At 37.6% G+C, this 22,692-nt stretch overlaps 1 protein-coding gene across 1 annotated transcript in view; it reads right to left on the bottom strand.

Annotated features, from left to right (window-relative positions):
• Positions 1-1,956: 1,956 nt before the first annotated feature.
• The window catches only part of LOC126281447 (sodium channel protein para), a 1,486,858-nt gene continuing 1,466,122 nt past the window's right edge, over positions 1,957-22,692 (bottom strand). The window contains exons 39-40 of the mRNA XM_049980418.1: positions 19,736-19,939; positions 1,957-6,799 (exon numbers count right to left, since the gene is read on the bottom strand). Of these exons, the coding sequence (XP_049836375.1) occupies positions 6,200-6,799; positions 19,736-19,939 (804 nt within the window). The 3' untranslated portion in view covers positions 1,957-6,199. The remainder of the gene's footprint in view (positions 6,800-19,735; positions 19,940-22,692) is intronic.

Genomic DNA, 22,692 nt, shown 5'->3' with positions numbered 1-22,692 from the left:
ATGCTGAAAGGTGTAAATATTACTATACTATCAGTTTAATATGTGAAGGTTACAAACTACTGACACAAATTTTTTTACAGAAGAGTGAAAAAACCAACCCAGGCTAACCTAATGGAAGATCAGTTTGGATTTCAGGGAAATGGAGGGAAACATGAGGCAATACTGGCCCTATGAATTTTCTTAGAAGATAAACTGAATAAAAGCAAAATCATTTTTATAACATTTGTAGGTATAGAAAAAGCTTTTGATATTATTGAATGGAAAAAAAAACTTTTTTAAATTCTGTTGGTAGCAGGGATAAAATACAAGGAACAAATGTTACCTACAAGTTTCACAGAATCCAGACTGCAGTTTCAGAGAGAAGAAATAAGCACTTTATGGCTTGCCAATGACATTGTAATTCCACCAGAGAAGACAAAAATCTCAAAGAGCAGTTGAAAGGACTGGATAGTGTCTTGAAAATAGAGTATAAGTTGAACATTAACAAAAGTAAATATGGGTAATGCAATGTAATCAAGCAAAATCGGATGATGTTGACGGAATTAGATTAGGAAATGAAACACTAAAAGTAGTAGATGACTTTTGCTATTTGAGGATCAAGATAACTGATGAGGGCTGAAGTAAAGGTGATATAAAATTGGATTGGCAAGAGAAATGTTTCCAAAAAAAGAGGAATTTGTTAACCCAAATATAAATCTAAGTCTTCTGGAGTATTTTCTGTAGGTATTATGTACTGAAATGTGGATGAGAAATATTTTAGACAAAAAGGGAATGAGACCTAGAAGTGTGTTGGTTGATAGGATACATCATAAGCATCAAAGAATTGTCAATTTAGTAATGTAGAGAAGTATAACGCATAAAAACCTGAACAGGGAGACAAAGGTTGACTATAGAAAGCTGGTTCATTTGAAGCAGGAGGCTTGCACAGAGTAGATTAGTGTGGACAGGTGCACAAACCAAGTCTTCGGACTGAAGGCCATAAAACAACAGGCTGTGATTTACAGTCAGTCCATTGAGTGTGATTGATAGCCGTCAACACACATGCCAGATATCGTACATATCATCATATAATACAGACCTCATAGTAAATACATGAAGTGCATATTGGCCTTCCTTACTTACCTGCTATTTTCTTGAGGGGCTTCATTATCTGTCCAACACCAAAGCACCCAATAACCAACAAATTCACCCTCAGTTTTCATCATGACTTAACAGTATAAGTGACCCACAGCCAAAAAATCTGACTGTTTTGGAACAAATAATTTATATAGCTCAGACAATCATTTACAGAAGGCATTACTGGCTCTGGATGAACAATTTGGATATTGCTTCATATGTAACATCAGTTGAAAATGTAAATATTTCAAGGCTTCATGGATTGCTAAATCTATGAAGAATACCACACTGCACTATGGTGGAGCCTGGTAAGTACATACAATACTGCATATGGGAGACCCTCTCAGGCACCAACTGGGACAAAGGATTCGTTGCCATGTCTGTAACAGCTTCCCTGAGGAGGAAGCAACAACTGTATCCATGACTCCAGGACTGCAATGGTGCATATATTTAGTTCTTTTTTATGTGGCTTTGTTGCTATAATATTTTCATATAATCATTCAACAACTGATTTTCACTTTGTTCACTCAATTATTCCTCCTTGTTGAACTCTTTTGTTACTGTAGTTTCAGTTTTCCATTTGAAATTGTACACAAACACCTTTTCTGCCACATTTCACTAAATTTTCCAAATTCTCATTTGTTGATATGTCCTCTGTAATCTGACAAGTATTACAGTCAATGCATTTATGTAATAAAATACACTTCATAATTACTGGAAGGGAACCTTGAAATAATGCATACGTATTTGCAGTAGTGTTATTTAGGAGCTATTAGAAAGTCAGACTGCAGGATTCTTCAATAAATTATCAAAGATTTATTCGATGAGGTATATATTTCATAATTACTGGAAGGGAACTATGAAATAGTGCATATGTGTTGCAGCAGTGTTATTTAGGAGCTACTATAAAGTCAGACTGCAGGATTCTTCCATAAGTTATCAAAAATTTATTCGATGATGTATTATGTACAGATTATAATTATATTACAAACCGTGAAATTGAAAACATTGTACAAAGGAAGTAAAGTGCAAGCATAAAGGCAAAATTTGGAGACTTAAAATTGAAATGGCAACATTATCTCCTTTTCCATGAGAATATGGTTCTTTTCTTGTAAACCAATCTGTATCTTTATGGTTAGGCTTGACACATTGCCTACTATATGTTTTTAAAAACTTCTTCTTATGAAAGATATATATATATTTATTTATTTCTTTATTTATTTATGTATGCAAATTTGGAGCACATGAAACCTCCCCCACCATAAAATATTAGAAAATGTTTTTGCTGTTTATTTTGTGTGGCTGGTTTGTCTCAGATACACTGGTTTGTAAGAGAGAACACTATGCAATAGCAGTGTGTTTTTGGCCTATAGAGCTACAGAAGCTATGAAAATATGTTATTGGATTTCAGAAGTTGTCAACCTGAAAACGAAGCAGATGAGTTTTGTGGCAAATTGTAGATGTACTCTTGATCTTGTGGAGTGAAAATAGACAACCCTCATTTTATAATTGTCCGTAGGGCTATAATATTCCTCAAATCTTTTTTAACAAGAAATTTTGTCTTTAGCTGAAAGATAAAATTTCTGTAATGTTCTATGCCAAATAATTTCACAGATAACTGATGCTAATCATGATACAAATGTTAGCTTCAAGATTTTTAATAGTCGTTGTTTTTAACTTGCATGTATTGTTAGCATCATTACTTTTGACATATTAACATACAATAAAGCACAATTTTATTGTATGCTTATATATCTCTACATAATTTATGGTTAGTTCACAAAATTTTGCATTCGTAAATAAATCTGAAATAGATTAGTTTGCACTCTGCATATTTTCTTATTGTATGTTGTTGTATAAAAACAATCAAAACTGAAAAATTACTTATTTCAATGCAATTTTAAAGTTACTCTCCACTTTATTATTAAAAATACTTATGAAGACTCTGCCATGAGAAGAACTGTGGAGAGATGTCCTTGCAAACATCAGTAACAAGTTTGCCTAATTGAAACTATGCTTCAACACTGTGACTGCAGTGTTCACTAAGTTACATTCTACAATGCCATATTTGTATAAGTGTGTGTGTGTGTGTGTGTGTGTGTGAAAATAAATTCTGCCTTCATTTTGTATAAAATATATGAAGCGGAATCTTAAGACAGTAATTACTAGCTTCTCTCATCACCTTATTTAACATAATATTAACAGAAGATTTTTTCAACATTAAAATAAAACTGTAGCATGTGACATCTAACTATGGACAGAGGGACTTGATTAGTGATTGTGCTGAGAAGCTATAAACTTACTCTGTACCACATAACCTGCCTGGCAAAAGCAAATAACCTTCTGCTAGTTATAATAATAGCTAGGTATTAACAACAATGCTCAGATTATTCAACTGTGTTTCTCTGTCACTCATAAGATTATGCTACAAAGCACTTCCTTGAATGAGAAGATCTTTTATTTTCTCAAAATATATTCAACTTATAAAAAATGAGGCATCACAAGTGTTATTAGCATTCTAAAGGCTCATTTTCTGTGTGCTTGTTATGGTTATTTTGCATACAAAAGCAATGAAGAACATAGGTTTCTTACATTTTGAAATATTTTGAGCAACAACTGTTTTTAAAGCCTGTTATTACACAATATTCCTTCCAGCAAATCGGCTTTGTGGTGTTCTCCCTTTGTCTCTCCCTACAAATCATGCTTACATACAAGCATCTGCAGCTACAGGCAAAATACACACACACACACACACACACACACACACACACACACACACACACACGCGCGCACACACACGCATTAAAATGTTCTCTCTCTCTCTCTCCACAACACCACACGCACACGACTTGTGTTCACATGTGTGCATGGACACACACACACACACACACACACACACACACACACACACACACACTAGTAGTGATGGGGAAGAGGCAGGCAGAAATGTTTACAACTTGGTTCAGTATCCACTCACACGGCAACGAACTTCCAAAGAACCAATACTACACACATATAAAGGATGTGACATATTTCTCCAATGATGTTTCAGTGCAGATATGATTCCTTGGAATTTCTGGCAATGTGTAACATTTTTTGCTATTTACTTTTAGTCAAACTGTGTGTTAAAAAAATATTTAACAATATGAATAACATTTTATGGACATTAATTTGCACTAATATGACTAACTTCAACAAATGACACACTTGTCAGCCATGAATTTACAAAGCTCTAGGAAAGACTGAAGCTTTTTAGACAGGTGTCAGAGGTTAAGTTTTATCTTAATACACTGAGAGCAGTGACAACAAATATATAGTTTGCTTCAAATTAAAAATTAAACAACATCTGAATTAACGAGATTATTTAAATATAATAAAATACTCTTAAAATTAACCACTTGCATGAGTTAATAAATTTCTGTAACAAAATGTAGAGATGAATGTATAACTTTATTTCATATCTTTGTATATAAAACAAATTTTATTAATTAAGAAATGTTATCACATTTGTATAACCATTCTCTGGATTCTGAATCCAAATTTACTGCAACTTATAACATGTACTGTTATCCTTATTTTTTGTTTATAAGGGTGGAAGAACTATATATTTTTGAACCATTGGTTGTAAAAAGTAGGACCAAATAATACTAACACCTAAAACAAAGAAGGAATTTGTACATAATAACAACATTTTGCTATGCAGTTGTGGTGAAATTATGTAGATGGGAGCTGTGTGAGGATGTGCAGGCAGATGGTTTCTGCACAGACATGGGGAAGTAACTGTCACATGAAGATCCCACATACCTGCAAAACCGCACTATAGCATCATTTGTAACCTAGTTTAAAGTCAATGCTACAAAAATTAGAAAATATGAAATTTTGCCATAAAATAATAAAAACTGATTAGATTCTGACTTTGATTTAAACAATTTTATTTCATGAGTTTTAACAATGCAATGATATCTTTGTGTTGCCATTCCTGGGAAGCTGAATTTAAGGAGTAATCATTTATGGGCACTGTCATCAAATCTAAGTAGATATATAAAAAGTGTCTCAGGAAAATCAAATTTTTGTTATTGCATTTTGTATTTCAAATGTTTAAACAACTGCATCAAGAAAATGCAACTGTTACACTAAGAGATTTTAATATGGGATTTTTCTGATGACCTCAATTAAAAATATTCTTTAGAAAAGAAAAGAACACTCATACACACATTGCTTAGTACAATAAGAGTTCTAAATTCATCACAGTTTTATACAACACAAAAGACAAATTGCTCAGCGTACAAAAAATGGGACGTAATCTGTATAGAACCCTACTTCACATCTGCTTGTGCTTTTCTCATTTGTGCAAATTAAATGGCGGCATCTGATGGGTGATAAATTATGTGAAATGCCGTTTTATTTTTTAGAGTATTTATTGTGCAACAAGTTTAGAACTCTTATGTCAAACATTTCCGAAATTTTCCCCAAAGATAACGGAATGGAGAGAATCACAGTTCGACACTTTGGAACAAAAATATCTATGCTTTCATACGCGAGACGTATTCAAAATACCTTTGTGGATTCTGAAAGGAAGAATAGTGTATAAAAATAACAATCGAAAACACGGAACAGTTAGCACAAGAAGAAAACAGATTCTAACAACAACCACAGCTTACATGCTCTTCTCACCCTTAAAAAAACATGTTACAAGCAATTCATGCCGACTTCCTCTCTACAACTACACCGCCCGACACACCATGCGTTTCGGCGGTACTGTGAGAGGAAACTAAAACGACCTTTACAAAAATAACCAACATGTCGACATGTTCACGTGTTCGAAAGCTTGAATTTTACAAACAGATATATAACGTGGCACTGGCAATATGGAGGATGAATAAAAACTGTTTCCGCAAACGAAGCACACACGCGTCAAGTTCAGCCCATTTTAAAACTGTGAGAAGCTGGCGGCCCCTCCCGTGGCACGGCCGACCCCACTGGAGACGCCGGGGAGGCGGGGCGTCCGCGTGGGGGCGGCGGCGGCGGGCGGCGGAGGCGACGGCGGGGGCAGGGGCGGGGGCGGGGGGAGGGGCGGCCGTGCTCACACGTCCGTTGACCGCGACGTCACGCTGGGCGAGCGCGAATGGATGACGACACGGTGGCCGTTCTTGGTGACGAAGCCGTCGCTCTCGACAAGCACGGCTGTCTGTCGACGATCGTCGCTACCATCTGCGTCGATGTCGCCATCGCAGGGCACGGCGTCTGACTCATCACTGGGCCCACCGAGCCGCTGCTGTTTGTGCTTCCGCCATGCATTCTGGATGAGGCGAGCACAGTACTCTTCTCGCTGACGCCACAATGTCGATGAAACATGCTCGTAACCTGGCTGTCCCACTTTAACCTCAACCAGCTCTGCAGTCTCATCAATTGGGTTCCCTTTCCGCGCAAAGAAGTCCTTTGTGAGTGCGTCCAAAATATCTACGCAGTACATTAGGTCCCCTTTGCAGATTGGTATGTCCATTGACACTATCTTGTACTTATTTGGCTTGTGGATCTGCAATGGTGGCTCCAGCACATCAAAGAGATCAGATAACTGATCATAACGGATATACTGTGTACCATTGGGGTCAAATTGCTGCCATATTTCATAGTACATGTCATAGTCATCATCTGTGAGACCTTCCTGGACGTCTTCTGTTGCCTGAAAAACATTGAATATCTTATTAGCTGTAGCTCAATTTTCTCTGATGACAGCAGTCACAAAACTAATGAAATCATACATAATTTATTACAAACATATAAAAATGAATATGGCTGTCATCTTTCAACTATGATTAAAATTAAAATAAAAAATAAATAATACTTTTGAATGAGCATGTACACGGACTAGTACAGTAAGAACAGAAACTATAGCTACAAATTCAGAAGTTGCCATTTCACAGGAAAATGAATAAAATTTTTCATTTCAACTTACATCCATAAATATGTACATGTTTGGTGATAGATAACAACACAGTTAATCAAAAATTGCAGAATGACTTTGAAGAACAAGTAGTCAAGTGTTGCTACTTAATGGTCCAATGTCCATGACTGGGCCAAAGTAAGATGAAATTAATCTACACTCAAGGAAACTGACATGGTGGAGAGACCACACAGATCTACTGAGAATGTTATTGCTCCAGTGTATTCCAACCAAATACCAAAACTTTTGCTACTATTTTTATATCTTTGTGTGAGACAGAGTTCTGTGATGGCAGAGCAAACTAAGAAAAATTCAAAAACTTGAAGCAAGCACTTCTTCACAGCTAACACCTCAGCCTGCTCTAGAAATGAATACTAAATCTTTATGTTCTTACAATTCATCATACTCCCTCCAGAACCAATCTGCAGCGAATTGCACAGCAATTGAGAGGATAACAGCACGGCCATCTATTATATAAAATATAAATTTGTAGATATAACTTCCTATGAACATTTTTGTTTCTTTCTTTAGAAGTATTATTATGAGATTTATTTGTTTATTTGCATTTTTTCCTTTAAATAAAAATTTTTGACACTGAATTTTCAACTGCCTTTGTAGAATGTGAACTTCCACAGCCACCTGTTTCAGGTCGTTATGCTATGAACAAAAGAATTTCTTGGAGAAAGTGAACATAGCATCCCCAGTTGAGGAAAGACAACTTCAAGGGGGGTTGTAGCTTTTATGAAGGTCCAATGCACATACTGGCTAACAACTGACTGTGCACAGCCACATGTTTAAAAACTCAAGCCCAACTGGCCATTGTAGAAACTTTTTTTATGCCAGTCCTACTGCCCTACAGTTGAAGACTCTCATGTATCTTTTTTATTGATGGAGTCCATTTCCCATTCAGTGTAACACCTTTCTCTGTACAATTAAGATTATGGCAATAATGAAAGCACCACTGCTTTATGCAGTGCAACACACCATTACCTAGGGTTCTGGGGAGTCTCAACATTTGCAGTAAGGATGAATTGGAGCATCCTTGGTATCCTTCCAAATTCAAGTTCAAAAAGAAATTCTTTGCAGGCACCTTGAATGTAAACTCATAAATAAAAATTGGTAAACAGAAAGAACTTTCAATTCTCTTTGGTAAGCATGAAATACAAAGCAGTACAAGAAACCACTTTTTTGATGAAAATGTTACAAAAGCCAAAAACCACAGAATCTTTAAGTGCAAACCAGCAATAAAAATTATGACAGGCATGCCAATACTTGGTACCACCTTATACATTCATAAAAATTTTGTAGGTAATGTTACAGGATTCAAATCCAGTTCGGAAAGACAGTCTCTCTCTCTCATTGTGAAATGCAAAAAGAAACAACATACTTTGTTAATTGCCATGCACCAATTACTGATTGCAATAAGAAAAATCTAAGTAAAGTAGAATCATCCTGAGAACTTTTGGAAGACAAAATATCAAAAACTCCAAACTCACATGTTGTGATACTACTTGGGGATTTTAAAACACAAATAGAGAGGGAGAAAACTTTTCAAAAAAGAGTAGCAGAACATCCAGCCCCTAAAAGGAATGAATAGAGATGGTACACAACTAATTAATCTTTGTAAAAAATTTCACTTGAAGTTAATGTCAGCCTCCTTCAAAAAATTGTCAAGAAAATCAAAAATGTGGATATCTCCAAATACAATACTAGGAGAGTTCCAATTACATAATGTGCTATTTCTGAAGGCAATATTAAAGAATTCATGAATGTAAAAGTAACAAGAAACAGGGGATTTGCAATTCCTGATTACTAAATATTACCTGCTTAAAATTAAACTGAAACTTCTCCCTAGCAAAAACCAAAAAAGACAGCAAAAATTGATTAAATAAAACACAGACAGGCTCAACATCATAAAAGAGGCCAAAAATCATTTTTAAGAAGAAATTAAACGGTAGCTAAATCAGGGGAATGGGAAGACTTACCCAAATAAATCAAAAGGAGGGCAAAGAATGTATTTGGATCAACAAAAATGAAGTAGCAAGTCTGGTGGGATGAAACCTGTCAAAGAGCAGTTGCAGAAAGGACAAAACAGTGGAAAATTTGGAAATTTTCTGGAAAGACTGAGAACCGTGATGAATTGAAAATGCAAAGGAAAGAAACAGAAAGAATAATAAAAAGTGCTAAATGATCTTTTGAGAAGTCACAACTTCCAGATATACAAAACAGCTTTGTTAAAAATAACTTCCAGAATTTCTACCAGGTGATTAAAAATCATCTAAAGGACTATCAAGCTCCAAGTATCAGCTTCTGAGCTGAAAATGTTAAAATAAGCCTAAGCATTACCCAGAACTGTGAAATACTGAGAAAGTACTCTTAACAACTCTTGAACTGTGAAGAACCTAACTGTAAGCTGGAATTTCCAGATCTTCACAAAAACACAGTAGATCCACCACCTACAGCTGAAGAAATTAAAAAGCAATAAGTATCCTGAAAAACAACAAGTCCAGAGGAGAAGACTGTACTACAGCTGAACTGATAAAATAATCTCAACCAAAAATTATAACTAACCTTCAGATCATGTTTGAAGAAATGTTAGAAATGGAGAAGATTCCAAAAGATTGGAAAGTGGCACTTTTCCATCATTTGCACAAGAAAGGTGATAAATATGACATAACTACAGAGGTGTATCTCTGTTGCTAGTGGGTTTTATAAGAATAATATTACTCAACACGTTAGAAGCAACACTTGATAGTCATTTGGGAGAACATCACAGTGGCTTTAGAAAGGGTAGAAGTTGCTCAGAACAGATTTTTGGATTTGAAGCCCGTGATACGTCACTGTCTTACAAACTCTAAAGACACGGTTGTAAAATTCATAGATTTTAAAAAGGCATTTGATTTGGTTGATAGGGTAGCACTAGATAAAGTGGTCCGAGAATTTGGCATTAAATCTAAACTAGCAAACCTTATTCATGAAACACTAACAGACACCAAATCAAAAGTATAGTTTTGGGGTGAAATATCTAAGGCATTCAAATTAAAAACAGGTGTAAGACAAGATGATGGCCTGTTTCTGCTCCTCTTCATCTGTGTCCTAGAGAAAATAATACGAGAATGGAAACAAAAACTAAAAGAACATAAGCTATTAACAATAAGAGTAGGACGAGAACAAAGGTAATGAAATTCACTGTGTAGCATTTGTGGATGATTTTGCCATTCCTTAGGAAAACCTAACAAATGCAAGATTACAAATCAGTATCTGGACAAAAAAAAGTTTAAGAATTTCTGTAGAAACACAGAATTTATGAAAAACATACAAAATGATCCAAAAATCCGAGTAACAGATTTTGGGCAGATAAAGAGGTTTAATAGATATAAAGATTTGGGAGAAATGGCTCACGAAAATGGATTAGAATAATTGACTGTTGAAGTATGTAAAATGGAGAGAGCAAATGGTATAACCAGGAACATTTACAATAAAAGGTTTCCATCTAAAAATTTGAAAATTTAGTACTACAAGACAATAGTAAAACAAGAATGTCTTTATTCAACTGAATGTTTAGCACTGAATTACAAATTACTCAAACTTGAAATCCTAGAAAGAAGAATCATGAAAATGGTATGGAAATTAAGAAATATGGAAGAAGTATATTGCAACATAGAAAACATAAATGAAATGCAATGGAAAAGGGAACTGCTATTTTTTTGGATGTTTATACAGAACAAACAGCAACACATTAACCAAATGGATTTTTAAATATCTTTGGGATAAGAAAACAACAACAGCCTGGATTCAAGAAGTTAGGAAATATTTGGAAATAAACAACATATGTGAAAAAATGCAACAGAAAGAGAGACTTTTAAGAAGAAAGTGTTAAAAAGTTCCAAGGCCTGAGGGAGAAGAAGACAGACTCACAATGATCTGAGGAGAGAAAAAGGATATGTAGTGAGAAAATGATAGAATATTGGAGGAAGAAGAAAGAATAAAAAAGGAGGGAGCACTGAAATTGGCACATGGTCCTTAGATGACACAAACGGAAAAAGAAAAAGGACAAGAAGAAAATTCCTGGATGGAGAAATGTGTAAAATTGTTATCAGCTTTCTTTTATTTTAGAGTTAAAATTATTGTTGTTTTTAATAATCTCAACTGCCTCTCTGTATAGAATATTGTAGAATCTGCTCATGGAAGCTAGAGCCTGAGTTTTATCAAATAGAATGTGATCATCTCCTGGGTGCAAAGTGTGTTCTGTAACAGTAGATCCATCTATTTCTTCCCATGTGCAGTCCCCCCCCCCCCCCCCCCCCAAGGTTCTTCTAAATGTTTTTCCTTCAATCTTTTTGTACTCATGTACACATTTCCACAAATACACAGTATCCTGTAAATTCCTAATTTTTCCAATAGTTTGTGAGGACCCTTGACCCACCTTAAGTACTTTTTGGAGGGGGAGGGGGGGTGGTGGTTTTATAAATTACAGTGACATTCTGTTTCTTGAAGGAAAAGCAACGATTTACAGAATAGTATGTAGTTATTTCTATACACTGGTACTGTAAAAAGAATGTGGAATAATGACTCGGAGAAAAGAAGGACAATTACACAAGGGAAGAAACAGAAGAAAGCTGTGTTAGGGAACACATTTTGTAGCCCAAGAGACCATCAATTTTTATTTAATAAGTCTAAGGTCCTGGCTGCCACAAGAAGATATTACAATAGGACATACTATGATTATTTAATAACAGTAACTTTAATTGGAAAGAGAAGCATGTGAGACTCAATAGTATCTGGCTTCTGGTCCTGAAATGGTGTGTACCAGTCTTCCACCAAGGGTGACAGCAATACTGGATGTCAGCAACCAACAATAGTCAACTTCACTCAGAGTTTTGAAAATATATGACATAATGCCTCTGCGCGTAAGTCAGTAGTGAGCCAGGGCGCATTTTTGGACTTTCGTAATAGTTCCAGCCCTCCTGGCAGTTGTTCTCAGCAGATAGGGAGGAATAATCAGTTTTCTTCATGTAATTCTTTCATTCACAACATAATAGTCTAGAATATTTTAATAAAAGTTAACTCCCTGTATTTCTTAATCTTGAGAAACAAAGCCATTTTGACACAACACCCTAAAATAGTATGTACAGGTTTAACAAAAACTTCATTTCCCAAATGGCACCAGAATAATAGATTAACATAGCAAAACAATACACTGCAATAGGACAGAAGTGGACATGCAGAAGGAATATGGTAAGATATGTACCAAATAGTCAAACAGCTAAAAAACAAATATTCAAATGATAGGGATAATCCACAATAATAATTGATAAAATGCTTAGCTGTGAAGTTAAACCAGTTATATATCTAATCAATTGTAACATTAAAGAGGGCACCTTCCACGGCACACTAAAACACAGCATACACAAAAAAGGATCAAATTTGGAAGTCCCTAATTACAGTCTGATGTAACTGATTCCCACATGCAGTATTATTTTCGACTCAGTTACACAGACTCATCTTAATGTTTTCTTCACAAGAAGCTTTCTACTTGCAGAAATTCCACATCATTTTAGTAAAGGTCGCAGTACTTTTTCACTGACGCTGTTAAAATTTACCAGCCTAGTAAATAAACTGTGATGCAATAGTAACTTCGTAGAGTGGTACAGGCATGACTGGTGACTACCATTCTGTGGCTCTCAAGGAAACTGGCATCTTTATTTTCCTCACCATTCCAGGTATGTCAAGGGATAGGATTAATACTATACTATCTGTATGTTAATTTGTGTTTTTTGGTGACGAAAGAGTGACGTTTTGATTGGCTGAGTAGGTCATGTATCCTATGTTCTGATTTTGTACTGTGACTGGTTGACAGAAGTAAATCAAGCAGCTGCCATCTCAATTTAAATGCTTTCAAACATGTTGTATTTGGTGGTTTGTATATTTATACTTATGTACTACAAAAATATTCAGACTGAATGGCACACCCCATTAAATGTCTGTCCAAAACACACAGTTAAGTATGATTTGTTGTGTTCAAGCGACTATAGTATATACAACTGTTACTGTAAATTGTTCTTCTAATGGGGCTCTTCATTTTTAAATTTGTGTATTTTCTTAAATTATTTAATGAAAATATCATGTTTCAATTGATGACTTATGTAATTAAAAGTTGCATGTCGAGGTTTTGCTTTTGAACATTAGTTCTAACGTAGTGTCTATGTGACCTCTGTGAACATAAGCCAGCTAGCCACTGTTCTTCTATGTTGCTTCAGCTAGCCACTGGTCTTACATGTTGCTTGAACTTTTCTGGTCCAAGATGTTCAGTTTCCTGGCTATGAAGATTTATACTTGTCACAGAGAAATGGGGGTTTGTGTAACATCTTATTATCTGGCATGTATGTGTGCTTTTCTGTGGCTGCTGTCTGTGTTTGGGTTGGTTGGTTGGTTTGGAGAGTAAAGGGGCCAAACTAAAGGGTCATCAGTCCCTTTGTCTGTGATAGTGTCAGCTTCTGGGGGAAGGAGGCTTTCTTCAGCTTGGAGCTGATGAGGTAGTTTTTCCCTAACACTCAGAAATGAATAGTTGCAGTAGCATTAGAATCTGGTTCATGGTGAAATGATTTCCATGCCCCTTTGCAGAGAGCTTGTAGTGGTGGGGACAGGGAGCAGTAACTTACAGATGTGCTGTAAGTTGGATTCTGATTGGCTGGAAGAGCTAAATTTTAAATAAATTCATGGAGTGGCTTGGAGCTTGTGAAATTGAAAGAGTTGGCCAGCAGCCCTCGTAGAGTGTCAAAGTTGAGTGCCCTCTGTGGCAGTGGTCACAATTTTTGTTGTGTGTTTCTGAAGGTGATCCTTTGTGATCAACCAAGTTAAGAAGTGCAATGGAGAAGACTGAGAGCATGTGAAATTTGTTCCACGGAAGAGGCAAGGAATTCTGTTTAGGCACTTTCCTGTTTTCCTTGGCAAGTGTTGCAAATTAGTGAGCATGGACTTGTTTCATAAAAATAAACATCAGAGCAGAGCATGGAGCCATTAACTAGATGGTGTCAGATAAAGGTGTTGTAATGGAGCCATAAGTGGATGGAGGTAGTGTTGGATAAAAGTGTTGTACTTGCTAGGGTTAATTCATACCAGTAATTTTCATGTATTTACATGCAAAGCTGACAGTGATATTTTTGTGCAATCCTTGCTTTACTTACTTTGAACTGTAGTGCAGTTTTACTGTCATGTTGATTATCAAAGAGGGTTAATTGTAGCCTGTTGGAGGTGGTGTCTAGAGCTGTTAGTGATGAACATATTACTGTCGAGTAATTAGATCTCAGAACATTCCCTGAAAATGTTTAGATGGCTGCAGAGCTTTTAATTGTTGATTCAGATTTGTGAGATGTTAAACCCTGTCTTGTGGGTCAACCCTTATTTAAAGAGATTTTAAACATGTGTCAATGTAAATCATTAACCCAAGTCCATTAATACATTTTGTGCGGAAGTTCCAAAGAATGGACCAAAGGAATGTTTTACAACCAGCAGAGGTTGTATTGTTTGTGTCATCTTCAGTCTGAATACTGACTTGATGCAGCTATCCAGACTAGTCCATCTTATGAGAGTGTTTTCACATCTGCCTTACTAATGTACCCTACACTTATTTCTCTGGCAGCTCGGACTAGAATGCAATTGTCAAGTAGAATGGAAGAAGCAGTCTGGAGGGGGACAGGATAGCAGGGTACATTTGAGGAGAGAGAAAAGCACTGTCTGGTGGGCCAGGTACTAGATTTCGAACAGGTGCAGTGTCCAGAAGTTGTGAGGCAGGGAGGTGTGGCAAGGAGTGAGGAAAATGGGAAGTGAAAAAGAAACCAAGTCTCCATCCTGTTTCTTAAATGCTGCATGAACCATGGAGTCTCCCCCAAGGACCTAATCACAAAAATTTCTTTCTCTGGATCCCACAAATGAGGGATCTGACTCTCCCATTCGAGATATCTGAATTAAACAAGACTATTAAGGGGAGTAAAACTGGTAAAGCATCCGGTCTAGATGACATCCGTATGGAGCAAATCAAGAATTTCGGCCCAGAAACAAGAAAGTGGATCCTACAGCTTTTCAACAACTGTATGAACCAGTGCCAAATACCAAACATCTGGTGAAAGAGCAGGGTGATAGCTCTTCTGAAACCTGGAAAGGAAGCAAATCATCCCAAGACTTTCAGCCCAGTTAGCCTTTTGAGTCACCTTTATAAACTGTTTGAACGTATGATTCTGAATAGAATCCTACCAGTAATAGACCCTCTTCTCATACCCGAACAAGCAGGATTTCGACCAAACAGAAGCTGCAAAGGGCAATTTTTGAATCTCACTCAGTTTATAGAGGATGGCTTTGATCCCATCAAGTAACGGGCGTGGTCTTCATGGATCTCACAGCAGCGTATGATACTTATATCATCGGTTCCTCCATGCAAAATTATACGATATGGTCAAGAACGCCCACCTCGTTAGACTACTCAGCACCATCCTCCAAAACAGCAGGTTTTTTGTTGCATTTCAAGGACAACACAGTTGCTGGAGAGCGCAGAAAAATGGTCTATCTCAAGAGAGCGTCTTGGCTCCACTTCTCTTCAACATTCATACCAACGATCAGCCACTGACCCCAGGCACAAGGAGATTCTTATATGCAGATGACCTAGCCCTTGCTACGCAGAGCTCATGCTTTGAAAGAGTGGAAAGAAACCTGACAACAGCACTTAGAACACTGTCAAGCTACTACAATCGGAACCAACTCAGACCAAACTCTTCGAGGACACAAGTGTGTGCCTTTCATTTAAGGAACAGGGAAGGTAATTGTGAACTACATATTGCATGGTCAGGCATCCAACTCCAGCATCATCACGCACCTAAATACTTGGGAGTCAATCTCAATAGAACTCACTGCAACAACACCAAAATGAAAATCTCCGCTCGAAACAACCTAATTCACAAACTAGCGGGGACACAGTGGGGATCACATCCACAAACTATTTGCTGTTCTGCAATGGCACTGTGCTTTTCTACTGCTGAATATGCTTCTCCAGTCTGATACAGGTCATCTCATGCCAGACAAGTAGACACCGCTCTCAGCAAAACCTGCGGGTTGATCACAGGTTGCTTAAGAGCTACCCCAACTGATAAGCTCTACTGCCTGGCGGGAATAGCGCCACCATGGGTACACAGAACAGTGGCTGCCAACAAGGAGAGACAAAGTGGAACAGGACAGTGCCCATCCACTGCACGGACATAATCCACCACAGCAATGGCTGAGATCGTGAAAGACCGTCCTGAGAACATCCGAGAAGCTCACCATTTCACCAGAGAAGGCTAGGGTGGAGTTATGGAAGAAGTCGACGCCTCACCTGCAGATGCCAGAAGTTGAAGAACTACGACCTGGACACAATGAGAGCTTGATGATCCAGAGACAACCTGAAGAGAGGGGGCTTCATAACAGAAGGTATGCCCTGTGATTGTGTACAAGAACAAACCACAAGCCACATACTCCAATGCCTTTTGTGCCCTACATCCTGCACGAAGATTGATCTTGCCACTCCAAGCACCTTGGAGGTTGCAAAGTACTGTGCACATATAAAATATATATATTTCTGACTCAAGAATACTCCTCCTTTCACAATGACCTTCACATTTTCAAATTCTGCCAGTCCCTAGCCCTCAAAAACCTCGTACTCCAAAATCATCTCCATGGTACAGGCATCAAGGAATGCATCTGCTCCCTCCACAAGATACTCCTACTGTGCAATCCCTGCTACATACATCTCTGAAGCTGAACCCCTTGCTCTCCAGTATCTGGAGGAGCAATCCAGATACCACCTCCATAAATTAACCAAACTGTTGACATCCTAATGCCTCAAGCCACCACTATCCTACCCAGAGCGTATCACATCCTCAAACCCTCACAGCACCCAAACCCTACCTAGCTAATCTTTTAAGCTCGCCACATCTCCAAAAACTCCCTACCAACATTCCATCAAATCCAGAGCTGAAAAATTCCCATAACACTGTTGTTAATCTTTCCACCAAAACTCTCAACCCCACAGAAATTTCAGTCATATCCAAAGGCCTCATCTTTGCCCTACACCCAAATTTAACCACACTAGATTTGTCAAAGACCTACTCTCTTCCTCCCGATCTCTGCAATAGAAACACTTCTTTGCCATCAAGCCCTCCAACCAAAGTCAACCTAACCCCAACACTGAACTCTGCCTCTCTCAGTTCATACCACCGTCCAACTGTAATCCTAACCCCTCCTAACCTTCCAGGAGCTCCTTACCTCCAACTTGGCCTCACCATCCTTCCTCACATACATTCCTCAGAACAGCAACCTTACAGCAGAAGAAAGGAAAGCCACACACAACCTCAAAACAAATCCTGACCTAACCATCCGACCCACAGACAAAGGTTCCATCACTGTTGCTACGAACCACAATGACTACCTAGCAGGAAGCCTCTGCCAGTTATATAATGCCTCCACCTATCAACTCTACCAGAGTGATTCCATCCCAGAAGTCCAACGTAACCTCAAATCCCTGCTTAAGCCTTAGACCCTTCCCAGAACCTTTTCCCTGAACTCATTTCCCTGTTTACCCCTATGATACCCCACACCCCCACCTTCTACATACTCCCCAAAAGCCACAAATCCAACATCCTCGACACTTCATTGCTCAACATCTCCAAGCAACTGCCCACAATATAGCCACCAACATCTACATGCTAGCCACTTCCTTCACTGACTGTCCACCAATACTGCTCTTTCAGCTCCTGCATCCCTACTCATCACTTTCAATACAATTTCTCTAAACACCAACATTCATCATGCAGATGATCTTTCTACTACTAAATACTATCCTTTCCAACCATCTTCAGACTCCAAACACACTACCTCATTCCTTGTATACCTTACTACCTTTCTCCTAACTCACAACTACTTCTCCTTTGAAGGGAGGATATACACAAACAAATCAGTGGCATAACAATGGGCACCCAAGTGGCACTCTACTATGCCCAACTGCTTGGGGGCTGTCTAGAGAAGACGTTCCCAGCATCCCAAAACGCCCAACCCCTAGTGTGGTTCAGTTTCATTGATGAGATCTTCATGATCTGGACTCAAGGCCACCAAGATACCCTATTTTTATTCCTTCACTACCTCAACACCTACCACATCCACTTCACCTGGTCCTTCTCAATGTACAGTGTCACCTTTCTCGACACTGACCTCCTCCTCTTTGATGGCTCTGTCTGCATCTCTGCCCACATTATACCCACTAACCACCAACAGTACCTGCATTCTGACAGCTGTCATTCCTTTCAAACCAAAAAACCACTCCCATACAGTCTGGCCAACCAGGGACAGCGTACCTGCCGTGACAAAAACTCCCTTTCTCAGTATGCTTAGGGTCTCACCATGGCCTTCACAGACAGGCACTATCCCCAAAAGACCTAGTCTATAAATAGATTTCCCATGCAATTTCCCCTCACACACCCAACTCTCCCACCACCCCCAAGAATCAGGCACAGTACAGCACATCTTGGCACAGTGTTACACTGTCCGGGTTATCTGGATACTTCCCACTGACACCAACCTATCAGAAATCCAGAGATGGGAATTTGCCCTTCAATATATTCTCTCTTCCCGTTACCCACCAGGCCTCAACTCAATTTCAAGTTGCCGCCCCTCGTACCTCACCTGTCATTCAAGAACATCTTTGCCTTTGTACTTTCGCCTTGACTGACATCTCTGCCCAACCTCTTTGCATTTACATGTCTGCCTGTGTCTGTATATTTGCAGATGGATTTGTGTGTGTGTGTGTGTGCACGAGTGTATACCTGTCCTTTTTTCCCCCTGAGGTAAGTCTTTCTGCTCCCAGGATTGGAATGACTCCTTACCCTCTCCCTTAAAACCCACATCTTTTCACCTTTCCCTCTCCTTCCCTCTTTCCTGATGAAGCAACCTTGGGTTGCGAAAGCTTGAAATTTGTGTGTGTGTTTGTGTGTTTTTTATTGTGTCTATCAACATACCATCACTTTCTCGTTTGGTAAGTTACAGCATCTTTGTTTTTTATATATATTAGGATCTTTAGTCGACTGTCATGTTGTGGTTTTTCTGAGAATTCAAGCCACTCCATCAATGAATACCTTCACAAGGATTATAGCTCATAACTCTGTGTGCATTAGAATTGTACAATATCCATGTATCAGACTCTTTCCACATCCCAGAGACGTCTCTCCAAGGGATCCATGGAAAATGATAAATGTAATGTAACAAATGTAACTCATTCTGGTGAGACATCAGAAAAAATACTAAATGACCATAGGCTGAAGGTCCCGTGATGAGCATCAACAAATAAAACACCATGATGTGGCCATGGAAACCCAACAATTTTACTCATCAATGTATGGATCATATATTATCTTTTACCCTGACAATCCAAAAAACACATTTTACTCACATGGGTATCAATTTTGTGTGTGCATAAAATCATAAAACAATAAATTACTTACAATTCCACATCACTAAGTTACATAAATAACTAAATGTCTTAAACTTATATAGTTCTCTAATTACTTTAACTGTAATATCTCATCTTTGTCTACCTGCATAATCATGGCTCTTCTGTAACTTAAAAAAAAGAAGACAGGTTTTGTAAGTTCATACCTGTGAGTAATTTTCTAAGATGACTGCTATGTACATGTTGATGACGATGAGGAAACTAATTACAAGGTATGACAGGAGAAAAGCAATGCCTACAGTAGCCGAACCACAATTTCCAGGATAGCCAATTTCACTGTTGGGCTTGTTGCAGTTTTCCTCATTAATAATTCCATCTAGTACACCATCCCATCCAGCAGATGTTGACATCTGAACACAGAGTACAGAGTAATTGTAACAGATAAAAGCAATTATTCACTGAGTAGAAATAATCATGTAACATTATATAAAGTTTGTAAAAATCTTACCAAAATTAAGCAACAATAACAAAAAAATCTAAAAAATGAAATAAAAAATATCTTTTCATCATGAAATCTACTTTATTAAAATTACACACACACACACACAATACTGGAAAGACAATGGTCGATGTAAATAATGGAAGAAGAAATTGTAAAAAACTCATTGTATATTGCACATATACAAGACTGAGAAAGTTGCTGATCTTTCAGACAAATCCTTTTTCAGAATCAACAGAATACACATATGCCTGCATTGCTAAAATGCCTTGGCTGACTAAACCGTGCTATCACTGAAGTTACATTGGGGTTAGGGGTTGTGTCTAGTGGAGTGGATAATTGGAGAAAGGAGGTGGGGATTGGGAGGGAGGGTCGGGGATCTTCCTGGTTGTTAACCCCCACATTCATAACATCTTCATTAAATCCTCTGTACATATCACACTCACTAATCATCAATAGTACCAGCATTCTGATAGCAGCCACCCCTTCCTTACTAAAATCTCTCTCCCACATAGCCTGATCACTAGTGCATGGTGTATCTGCAGTGAAAAGCAATTCTTGGCATTATATGTTGAAAGTACTATTAAGGCCCTTCCACACATGCGCTTCTCCCGCCTTCCACCACAAACCCAAAATTGGAACAACTTGACAATATTCTTTGTTGAAAGGGTGGTATTTTGTTGTGGCATGAGACAGGTGGTTTGATGTGTTTCTGGTAATGGTTTTCTTTCAACTTTGGGACAGATGCAGTACATATTTATTGGATGGCAACTATCTTCAGTGGCCACTGTCTTGTGTTTTGTATAAACATGTTGGAATAAAATCTTCTTATTTGAAACAGTGGATTGTACTAAACATACAAACAGATCTGAGTGAGGTTAATGTGGACTCTGCACCAGAAATGAAGACAGGTTACTAATGGACATGAATTTAGATGTGGTTATAAAAGCATTGCAGGTTTCCCAAGTTCAGCATCTCTGAGGTTTTTCCTTAAAAATGTGTCAGTAAAATTCAGGGTATTTCAACAGATGATTGTAATATTAAGTTTAGAGAGAATATTTGATAGTAGAGATGTCATCCAAATGTCCACATAGAAACCCTAAATGAAATTTTTCAGTCAAAGTAGCTGAATGTGTATTTGTTGTCATTCTTGTCAACTCCAGATCAACGGGTGTAAAGAAAGAACGTTTAAAAATCAAGTTTTGAGACACAGTATTACAATCTGAAGAGCTTCTTGCATCTTCACGTTACTATAAACATAAAACAGCTCTATCATTAGGCTTAAGACACATATCTGGAACAAAAAAGTGGGTCAGAAAAGACAAAGTGAAAACAGTTTTGTTGGTAGGAAGCAACCACATTATTATAAAAAAATGTGCTTTTGGAACAAGAAAATCTGTGTAGTCATACATTGACCACCACAATGGCAATGTTCACCAGCTGTGCTACAAAATAGTTCACCAGCCAACACATTACCCACATTTTACCACAAGTAATTTTTGTCTGTCCCCTAATTTAATATAATGGCTTGAAAGAAAACATTTTTTCATGTAATTCAAAGGTTATCTGTGCTCTAAAATGTAGAACTGGAAAAAGATTCCTGTACTGAGGTAATGAAAAGAAATGAATGTTACTGGATCAAGTACACTGAGCTTATTGGAAATTAAGTTCAAAATTACATTTCATTACACTAAAAAAGAAATAAACAATATAAAACTAGAAAACCAACAGATAAAAGACAGAATCAATGGGTCATCAAAAACAGAAACCTTACATTATTAGACATTAGTTCCATATGCTTGTACAGACCAGCAGAAGCAACAATTCTTGAACATGTTAGGCATACAAACAATAAATATTAGCTAACATCATGGTCATTAGCGAACACAGCCATTTTATGATCAGCAAACACTTATATATTCAAAAATTTCTGCTTAACATTGTCATGAACCTTACTGGAAACCAAAGACAAAATCCTGACACAGAAGCAAAAACTACTGGAGTTTCACTTATTAAGCAACAAACTGAATGTGTAATGGCAACAATTAACCACAGATCACTTAATTTTATATCTAATAATGCAAAAATCAGGCACACTTAGAGATAAAATACTGAAATTGATAAGTGCCATAAACATTATTTTCTCACCATGATGCTGCTAATGAATATCCCTTCAAATTCTGTACAAATCATTTGATTAGTGCTTACAGGAAGTGTTGTAATGCACCTGACTGCCTGTCAGATGAAATAGAGATTGCAAGGTATACGGTTTTACAAGATGAGAACTTAATGAGGTGTATGGTATGTGAATATGTGCACCTCAATGAGAAAACACGAATGCACTGGTTGAAGGACTAGTTTTAGAGAAACTCAATGTGTATAGTGTATGCCAAGTGCATTTTGAAAGATTTAAAACATTACAGCTACAAAATTACTATGAAAATGTTGTCTTATGCAAGGTGCAGTTATCATCTTCCTAGGGTTCTGTACCTCAGTCAGTAAAAATGGAACACTTGTAGGATCACTATGCTCTCCATCTGTCTCAATGTCTGTCTTTCTTTCTGACTGTTAAGACCCCTTTTCCTCAGAAATAGTCAGAAGTATCAAGTTCAAATTTATGTCATTTACTAAGATCTAAGGTCCCTTGGTGGTGCAAAAAAATTT

This window comes from Schistocerca gregaria, chromosome 7 (genome assembly GCF_023897955.1).
Source record: "Schistocerca gregaria isolate iqSchGreg1 chromosome 7, iqSchGreg1.2, whole genome shotgun sequence".
NCBI classification, from domain to species: domain Eukaryota; kingdom Metazoa; phylum Arthropoda; class Insecta; order Orthoptera; family Acrididae; genus Schistocerca; species Schistocerca gregaria.
This window is presented reverse-complemented; position numbering and strand designations above follow the sequence as displayed.